The sequence below is a fragment of the Centrocercus urophasianus genome, unplaced genomic scaffold (genome assembly GCF_019232065.1).
Source record: "Centrocercus urophasianus isolate 14NV4802_14NV808 unplaced genomic scaffold, USGS_Curo_1.0 seq_21, whole genome shotgun sequence".
Classification (NCBI taxonomy): domain Eukaryota; kingdom Metazoa; phylum Chordata; class Aves; order Galliformes; family Phasianidae; genus Centrocercus; species Centrocercus urophasianus.
Window position 1 is genome coordinate 9714617 of NW_024884767.1, and position 10077 is coordinate 9724693.

General features: G+C 42.4%; 1 protein-coding gene across 2 annotated transcripts in view; it reads left to right on the top strand.

Annotated features, from left to right (window-relative positions):
• Positions 1–4462: 4462 nt before the first annotated feature.
• Positions 4463–10077, top strand: part of FSD1L (fibronectin type III and SPRY domain containing 1 like) — a 27657-nt gene continuing 22042 nt past the window's right edge. For both annotated transcript variants that reach the window (XM_042823054.1, XM_042823055.1), the window contains exons 1-3: positions 4463–4536; positions 8244–8339; positions 9266–9397. In XM_042823054.1, the coding sequence (XP_042678988.1) occupies positions 4522–4536; positions 8244–8339; positions 9266–9397 (243 nt within the window). In that variant the 5' untranslated portion in view covers positions 4463–4521. The remainder of the gene's footprint in view (positions 4537–8243; positions 8340–9265; positions 9398–10077) is intronic.

Consider the following 10077-nt stretch of genomic DNA (forward strand, 5'->3'; position numbering starts at 1 on the left):
GAGGAGAGGAGAGGAGAGGAGAGGAGAGGAGAGGAGAGATTAGTGGGGGGAGTTTGTTTGGGATGCGACCTTGCTTTGGTACGTGCCTACATTCATGCCCCCAGAAGCACAAATGTGCTCTGGGTCAGTGGTGGGAATGAGCTGTCTTTTATTGTAACCCATGAAAACACAGCCTTTTGAAAGTGACAGGTAACAGTGACTTTCAACTGTAGGAGCGAGGTCAATTCATGCCAGAGCCAGAGAAATCTGCACATTAGCCACTTCTTTAGCTGTATGTTGTCATTTAACCCAGCAAGCAGCTCAGCACCGTACAGCCCTCAGCTCACTCCTCTCTTCTTCTGGGAGGATGGGGAAGAGAACTGGTAAAAAAAAGTAAAACTCCTAGGTTGAGATAAAATCTATTTACTAAATCATAAAAGGAAGATAGAAATAATAGCAATGATAATACTATAATAAGTAACACTATTAAACGCTATTAACACTGTTTCACTCCTACAGCCAAAACATAGCAGCATATCTGATTCTATGAATAAAATCAACTCTGTCCCAGCTGAAACCAAGATGCTATAGCAGTTGCCACAGCCCTTCTCATGTCCAACACAAAACAAATACTGACAAATAAATAGGCTGACTTCCTACCTCGCTGTTTTGCTAGCTTGCTTTCTCAACCAGAGGTGTAGTGTTCATCTCTAACCTCTTTCCATTCAGAAATACAACCTGTTGTCTCCTCCTCACATGCACAGAAATATCGGGCACAGCAAATAACTTGAAGCACTGCACAACTGCGGGCTTGGAGAGGAAAGAAAAGAATTTCAGTGTTGAAACTGTCATGAGCTGAAGGTAGTAAGATGTCAGCAGGCAGCCAGGTTATTGAGGTTAAACCTTGCTCTATGCTTCAGATATTAAACTGTAGCAAAGCAGCGTGTTTAGTGCCATAAGGAAGTTAGTCTGGGGCAAAGTCCTTCATTTTATTATCTCTGTTGTAAAGCAGTGTTATTACAGAATTGTTAAACAGATGTTTCTAATTTTCACTCCATGTACAGGCAAATTAAATCCAAGCTCTACTGCTATTATTCTGTGATTATCCAAGCAAGTTCATTCTTTGTTTCAGCGAGCTGAAGTGTTTCTTCCTACTGCAACTTTCTTGCCAACATTTGCTTCCTTTGATTCTTCCCATCATGTATGTTATTGGCCTTAAGAGCCTCAACTTGCAAGACATTCTCTAGTCTCTCTTCCATTCTCTTAAAGAGCTTCTGCTCATACTTTAGATTTGTAGCCATCTGTCCATAAGACATCCTATCTAACAAGGTTTCTGCAAAGGATTTGGGCTAAAATCCTGCATGTGTTCCTAACATTGTTGGCTCAGCCACCAGTGGTTATACGTTCCTTCTGAGTCTTGTAAGGTGGCTGATAAAGTAATGTGGACCAGAATGTTATTTGAAGACACTTGCTTTTACAGAGGAATCATCTGGTAGACTAAAAAATATGTCATTTTGAAACTGAAGTGTATTAAAATGCTTAATTAATTATGATTCTTTGTCTTCTCTGGTAATAATGCAATCTTTTTTTTTTTCTTTTTTCTTTTTTTTTTTTTTTTTTAAAGACCACAATTAAAAAAAAAATTACATAAAAAAAAAAAAAAAAAAAAAAAAATCTAATATTCACTTTTTTTCTCTGCAGATTTATTGTTTCATTTTTTTCAACCTGTAATATACCATGACAAGATCTAGGGATTTCTATGGAGTTTGTTGGAGTACTCCTCCTCACGAGAAATGTAACGAAGGGGTTTTTATCTCTTTTTATAGGAGACAGGTCTTGCACCTGGGTCAGGAGAACCCCCACTACCAATACAAGCTGGGGGATGTAAGGATAGAGTGCAGCCCTGCCAAAGAAGACCTAGGGGTACTGGTGGATGGCAGCTGAACGTGAGCCAGCAGTGTGGCCTCACAGCCCAGAAAGCCAACCGTATGCTGGGCTGTAGCAAAAGCAGCGTGCCCAGCAGGGTGAGGGAGGTGATCCTGCCCCTCTGCTCTGTGCAGGTGCACTGCAGCACACCTGGAGTACTGCAGCCAGGTGTGGAGTCCTCAGTACAGCAGAGACATGGACCTGTTGGAGCATGTCCAGAGGAGGGCCACAAAAATGACCCAAGGGATGAATCCCCCTCTCTACAGAGCCGAGGCTGTTCAGCACAAAGAAGAGAAGGCTTTGGAGAGATCTGGTAGCAGCCTTTCAGTACCTAAAGGGGAGCTACAAGAAAGAAGGGGACAGACTCTTTAGCAGGGCCTGGGGTGATAGAACAAGGGGAAGTGGTTTGAAGATTAAAAAGGGGAGATTTAGGTTAGATATGTCTTTTACAGTGTTATGGGTTATTAGACTTTTATAGTGAGGGTAGTGAGGCACTGGCACAGGTTGCCCAGTGATGACAAGGCTATTACAGATCTGTATGTCTCTGTTCATTGCAGGGGAGCTGGACTAAATGACCTTTGAAGATCCCTTCCACCTCCAAGAATTCTGTGATGATTCTATGATGATTCTGTGATGAATATACATACAATAACATACATTAGTACTACTGTGCAAATCACAAATATCTCATTATAGTTCCCTTAACAGCAATTCTAATAACATGAAACATTTTTTCTCGCAAATATTTCCAAAATCTCAGATCACACACACACAAAGATTACAAACAACTTCGCAGAAAATCTTAGCAGATATTCTGTTGTTCCATTTGATCAGTTTGTGCTTGTGAAGATGATAAAGGAACCTATAAAACCTATAAAAACATGAAAGCATGCCATCACCTAGAAGATGAAATATCTCTGGACTTTGAAACTGCTTGTTACTAGTTCAGTATGGAAAGGTATGTATGTATATAGGTATGTATGAATGAATGACCAGGTGGCTTGTATTTGAGCAGTTTCAGTCATCATTCAGTTCTGCTTACTCATTCACCATCACCAGCCATGTAGCCTAGCAGTTGCGGGCTGCTGACTTCCTAGTGGTGGTCTGAAAAAATTCAAGAGATTTCTGGGGTGTCCTCAAACCAAAGCCTGTTGTTTGATTTCTTTTTCTGTTCAGGGCTAGCAAAATCAGCAAGTGTGCAAGACAGAACTGGCTGCTCTGAAATGGGTAGCGAGTGGGGAGGTCTTAGTTCCACCAGTAAGTGCTTTCCCTATAGGTGTATGACTGCTTGCTTCTCATCAGCAAGTCTTCAGTGACTGACAAGATTTTTCTACCTCTTCCTTTACACGTAGATTCTACTTGTGAGTTTTATGAGCACATAAAGTGAAAACACAAACTGCAAACTGAGGGCTATTTCCTAGAATTTCTATGTGAAGTCTTTAGGCCTGTGAGCTGTTAGCAAAGATGACAATGCTTCAAAACAGTGGGGGAAGTGTTAACATAGAAATGCTTGCAAAATTAACAGTTCGGAACTGGAAAACAGCTAACTCCTGTCCACAAGAACATGCCAACCTGGAAATATGCTAGCATCGATTGTGGGTATTATGTGGAACAAAGGAGATATCATATAGCTGGAGTAAAACCAATAAACCCTACAATAAACCCTACAGTGTCAGCCAAGGCCCAGCCTGCATGAGGTGAGGTGGCTGCAAGAGGTCTGTGGATGATTCCAAGGGGCTGGAGCTGCACTCTTGGTGCATCACACCGCCTCACTTTGCTCATGTTTTCTTTATTGAAGCCTGGTCCTGGCTCACGCACAGTGAAAGGCATCATGGAATGCCAGCCTTTTTGGCTGCCCAAGGGCTGCTGCCCTGTGGGCCATTTGAGGCAGATGGAAGAACCACAGACACGATTGCAGAGTGGAAACCTCTGCAATCATCATCATAAAATGATTCCTGCACTGTTAGGCAGCAAGCATTCCCAGCAGTGAGGGATTTCCATTGCACTGGCGCAGCAAAGCTGCTCTCCAACTCAGCAGCTGTTCTGAGGCAGCAGCTCTGTGAAACATCACCATTATGAAATTACGATTCCCCCGCGAGCACTCTGCTGGAACTATTTTTCTTTTTTAGATTGGATTAGCAGTCTCTGAGATGAAGCAAGGCTGCCTGCCAGAACACCCAGCTCCCTAAATAATGCTGGGGCACAAAGGCAAGCAGAACCCACACCCCTCGTTGCTGCGGGGGCTGCTGCTGGCGGCTCTGACCTCCCCGAGGTGGGCAGACCTCACTCTTCGCAGTAGTCTGAGAGGGGAAATCTCAGTACCGTCCAACCCCGCTCAGCGCCCTCCCTCCGTGTCGGGGATTCGAACCCTCGTTAGTGACGCAATAGGGTCCGGCTCCGCGGCCGCCGGCTCCAACTGCGCATGCTCGGGTTGGCGAGGCACACGTGCAGTTGGCGTGCGGGGAGTGGGAGGGAGCAGGGGGAAACGCGCATGAGTAAGCGTTTGCATGCGCGCATCCGTTCTGACGTGAGGGCGGGAGTGGCAGGCGGCCCGTGGGCGGTTCGGGCCGCGCTACTTGTGCGGGGCGCGGTGCGGCGCTGCCGCGATCGCCTGCCATGGAGGAGCAAAAAGTGAGTGATGCTGCCGGGCCGGCCGTCCCCAGGTCCCGAGGGGCTCCGGCTGACTCTGGGGCTGGCGGAGGGCTCGGGATGCCCGGGCGGCCTGTGCGAGGGGATGGGGAGGCGGGCGTTGCCGCCCGATGCCGCTGTCCGGGGCTGGGGCCGTGCCGTGCATTGCCGGCCGGAGGAGTCAGTGGGGAGCAGGGCGATGTGCCTGGCCCGGAGCTGGGTGTCTAAATACGGAGCTCTGCAGAAAGTTCTGACTCAGCCCTTCGGCTTGCGGGCCTTTGGGCTGCTCTGCTTTCCCCTGCTTGGAGGCTGCCTCGTGAGCAGCGTTGTGTTACTCGTGGCTTACATCATTCGGATTAGGGATCTGTGTTATCTTTCTGATCTGTAAGCGTTTTCGTGCTGATGCTTCATACTCACCGGTGCTTCTGAAGGTGAGATTGCCAAGCAGTGCCTCTGTTTGAGTCTGGGGCTGCTGAGGGGGCTACGGCTGTTCTGGATGTTGCAGGATGTGTGCCTGGTACCTTCCGCTCTGTTTGGATTTCAGAGCTCTGGGTACAGTAGTACAGTTGCAGCTCATCTCGGATTTCACAGCACTTCATCGGCTAATTTGTTGCTGTCTTCTAACTCTGGCAACTTCATTGTGAAGAAGTGTAGCAGGTTAGGAGGCAATGGAAGTGCGTCCTGTTTGAAGCGTGGTCGGTACGAGACTGAATTTAGGCTGCTTTAAAAACTCCATTTTGCATCCAGCCATGTCACAAAACTTCAGTGTGATCTTGAGCAAGCTGACAACTTGCTATTTAAACAGAACTGATGTAATTTTACTGAAGTTTACTTTTCGGCTTCAGCCAGGTTTGCATCTGCTTCAACAGGTGTCATGCAGTGTCGGTTACTGGTTATTCAGAGGATATGTTGTTTTATACTGCCATCAAAACTACAAGATACTACATGTTGCACAGCTTCGTCTCCTCTTTCATGCCCTTCTATGTTTTCGTCCTTTGTACATGAGCACATGGCACAAGATCTAATACATGTTTAGAAAAAAAAGGATACTAGCAGTGATTAAAAGCTGACTTTGTTCTAGTCGCTTGTGTATTGGTGGTATATTGGATCAATGTGGTGGTAAAGTTTTGGTAGCAGAGAGGCTGCAGGGGTGGCCTTTGAGAAGTGACCAGGGCTGTCCTTGTGTCAAACAAGAGCAATTCCAGTTGGCTCCAAAATGTGCCCACTGCTGGCTGCGTGGAGGTCATCATCATCAGCGCAGATAGTGCTTCTGTGATAACACCACGTAAGAAAATTAAAAAAAAAAAAAAAAATAAAAAAAAAAATTCACTGTTCTGGTTCTCCTGTGAAAGAAGTGAGAAAAATGGGAGAAAAGCAGCCCTGCAGCCACCTAGGTCAGTGCAGAAGGAGGTCAGGAGGTGTTCCAGGTGCTGGAGACAGGAGTTCCCTGCAACCTATGGGAGAGCCCATGGTGGAGCAGCCTGTGTGAAGGAATGTTTCCCTCTCCTAATCTGTTATCCAGATTGGCAATAAGTTACATTATACTTTCTCAAGCTGAGTCTGTTTTGCCTATGGTGGCAACTGGTAAATGATCTCTTTGTCCATGATTTAACCCACATGCTTCTTCACCTCGTTTTGTCACTGTGCCCTGCTAAGGAAAGAGAGTGGATGAGTGTCTTGGCGAGCACCTAACCACTTGCCAAGGTTAACCTGCCTCAGGTGGTTAAGAAAAGTACACTGTAATGTATTTTTAGGCCTCTTACATCTGTGTTTGCAGAAGGTGTGTTTCTCTTCAAGTTTCATCATACTGGGTGGAATTTGTTTGGAGAAATTTGTGGTTTATTTAAAAAGTTACGTACTGATTGATTGGTCGCTGTAACTTCAGGTATGGAAAACCTTGTTTGCTAGTTTGCTTAGATTTGCTGCTGTACTTTAGATCAATTGTTTAAAGGATTACCAGGCTTTCTTCAAGCGTAGATCTTTTCTTTTAGTCACACACATCTATAAAAGCCAAAAGCATTGTTCAGAACTATGTACAAGAAGAGTAATTTTTTTCTGCATGGTAGGACTGAGTAAGCCCTAAAATCCCAGCTGAAAGAGGATTGGGAGTTTTCTTGTTCATCCAAATTGACAGTTATGTTTATAGGATCTAAGGCTTAACTGTGGGCTGACATGCAAAAACAATTGCTTCTGGTTGGTAATGAATGTAGCAGCAGCTGGTTGGATGATTGCATTTATCTGGCAGTCTGCGCACAAAGGTGTCTTAAATATGTTAGACTTTAACCCAGTAATGAGCAATTCTGTAATGAAGTGATGAAGACTTGCTGCACTCACTGTTTCTGCAAGAAACCAACCTGGCTTTGTTTTTGCACCTGACAGTCTGAGTTCCAGGCATTGCTTGCAGTTGCATTATGTCTTTTACAGCTTGCATTGTGATAGTGTTGTGTAAGGCAGCAGAATTCTTACTTTCCTCTGATAAAGGATGACATTGTACTAACACTGTAAATGCATCATAGAGGGTTCTTTAAACTAAACTTGTAAGGAAGAGGATCGGGGAAAAAATGGGCTTGGGAGTATCGGAAAGGTTTCTTAAAGGCAAGGTGACAGCAGGGTTCACTGTAGAAGTAGATGCTGTCAAAGGATAAAACTTCTACTTTTTAGCAGACATGAGGTCTTTAGTAAAGAGCTAAGAACTTGCTTATGGGAACGGAGGTGGAACATGAGATAATGACCTCTGTGACATCTTTTAGGTTGCACACCTCAAAAACTGGCTTACAAGCTCCTCCATCTGCCTTGATTTCCTGTGTTGTCAAGTAGCAATGTTAAGCATAGCAACTCGAAACTGAGTCTAAATAAATAAATAAATAAATAAATCCTAATTACAGCTTTCACTTTTTTAACAAGTGGCATAAACAAGCTCTATAGATTCAGATGTGTTTCAAGAACTGATTTATTTGGTATTCTGATTTGTTCAGAACTCGAACTTTACAATAAGGCTGAGTTTTAAGTACCTATTCTTGATGACTAATAAAAGTCTTCAGATACGAGGGTGACTTGTTAAAATTAAGCTTGTAGTCTGTTATAATTAAAAAAAACCCCACGTGCTCAGCAATTTTTCATACTGAGTACGTATTTTGCAAATTTAATCTTCTGCTTTTTAATGGCTGACAGCAGTATATCACAGAGAACCTTCCCAGTTGTCACCGAGTTTTTGTCTTTGAGGTTGCTCTTAATCAGAGTACACAAAGCATTTACCAAAATATTTCAGTAACTGCAGAAATGAGCTTACAAATAGCTACTAACTTTACTCTGCTGATCACATAGGATAAGCTGTTAGCTTGGTTATTTATTTATTTTTTATATAGCAGATAATGTTAATTTTTCTTTTCAACTGCTTTATTTTCTTTATTGCTTCTCTCTCATTTGCTTTGCGAAGTCTTCTAGAGAAGTTATGCAGGGCAGTGTGATGACAGTAAGTAGCCTGGCTGTTCAGATGATTTGGGATCTTCAGTATAATTAAAGTTATTTAATTTAATAAAATGCCTCTTAGGTCATTAATCTTTTTTTCATTACAAAACATTTATTGTGGTCTTGTATCAGAAGAGTTGAATTTACAGTTAGAACATGTATGGTGAATTCTTATTAATTCATGTGTTGAAATGCTAAGCTGCAAAAGGACCTTGTGATCATTTCTTACTTTGTAATTCCAGGAGACTCTGCAAAGGATCATCTCTACTCTCGCAAACAAAAATGATGAAATTCACAACTTCATTGGCATGCTGAACCAAACAATACAAAATGTTCAGGTATGTTTGTTAGGATTCGTAGCCTGTATGTGGTGGGAGCAGCTGCTTATCAGGTTTTGTCAGCCTTAGACTGGTTGTGCAGTGTGTAAAGGGTGGGCAATAAAAATCAAGTGTAAAATATAACTTCATATTGGAACCAAGTAGGAAAACATTTCATTTCCAAAGTTCTGCCTCAGCTTGGAAGGTGTAGTGGTTTTGATTTTCTTGCAGAAAGCAGTCTGGGGTTTTGATTTGTTTGGAAGAGAGTGTCTGATTTTGATGTGTGACCTCGGATTCATGTTAGTTGCAAGTTGTCTGCTATTTTAGACTTCTGTTGGCAGACTGAAAAATGAGACCATCTAAAAACACTTGAGAATTCTTTGCTCTTTCCATAGTTAGTATATGCAAAATGTTGGGTTAAAGTTAACTGTTAAACCTAACTTTTAAACCATTTACCTCTCAGCTGAGGTTAAGGTTTCTCTTATCTGTCAATAAGTGGCTGTTTCTTGCTAAAACTGAGTGAAATTGAATTCAGAAAATGAAGTTTTCCAGCAAATCTTTAAGATGGCTTTCTGAGTGCAGTTTAGTGTCAAATGAAATGGAACTGTCTAATATCCTGTTTACAAACGTCTGAGAGCTAATACATAATGGTGAGAGGGGGGTGAATTCTATGCTTTTAGGCACAGAATACAGTTTCCAAATGTTGGTTCTGTGCAAGTTTGAGTATTAGAGTTTTTGTGAATTTTAGTCTTCAGCTTGGTGATGTTATGTCTGCCTGAAAGGGGGCCCTCCTGTAATATTTAGTGATAAAGTGAGGAATGATAAGAAGGTATATTGTAGTCATGGCAAAGTGTGTTTAGGCAAACCACATGATTTTCAGTCTAGAAGACAAGGAAATCAGCATTGCTTCCATTAGAGATTGCAGCTGTTTTCAATTCTCTTCTCAGATAAATTCTTCTAATGTGATTAGTGAATTGGATGATGAATTTGATGCTCTGTATTCTGTATTGGATGAGATGAAGGGGAGTATGGCTGGCACTATTCAGCAGGAACAGGCTCGTAAAATTCAAGCTCTTCAGGTAAATGTAAAACGTCTCTGAGATTCTTTGCAACTGGGTACAAGAAATTTCAAACTGTTATTTAAAGCCTTACCTGAAAATGAGATTTTTGACAGTGTTGCAAGAAGTGGAGTAACGGCAAGGTAAATGTCTTTGTGTCTCTCTGGCCTCTTCTGGTCTCCAGTCTATGTTCTGGGTGTTACTGTATATCAAGGAAGTGGTATAATGCGTAACTTACATGTGAAGAAAGGCTCCATAGGAGCAGGACATATACTTTCTATTTTCGAGCTAATGAACAGCTTCTAGACAAAGATTGCTTTGTTTCTCCATATAGGAATATGAATCTGTTTAATGCCTGATGTGATTTTTTTTTGACCTTTTTATTTCAATTTGTATGGAAAACGTATGAGAGTTGCATAGGAACATGTTTAGTGGAGGGCACCAGTTTAATTTGTTAAGTACGTTTCACAGTTTTATGATTGTATGATTTAGTGCAGGAGAATCTTTGCAATGAACTTCAGAGATACAGAAGTGAAAATGCAGCTTCTTGAAATAGGCATAAAATCCATGTATTTACAGTAGAGAGTAGCCAGTTAGCACTAGCTGTCAGAAAGTGTAGCTACATGGGGATATGTATGATAATTAATCCTATAAACAGAAGCTGGTTTTTTAGCTTTTTTTTTTTTTTTTTTTTTTTTTTT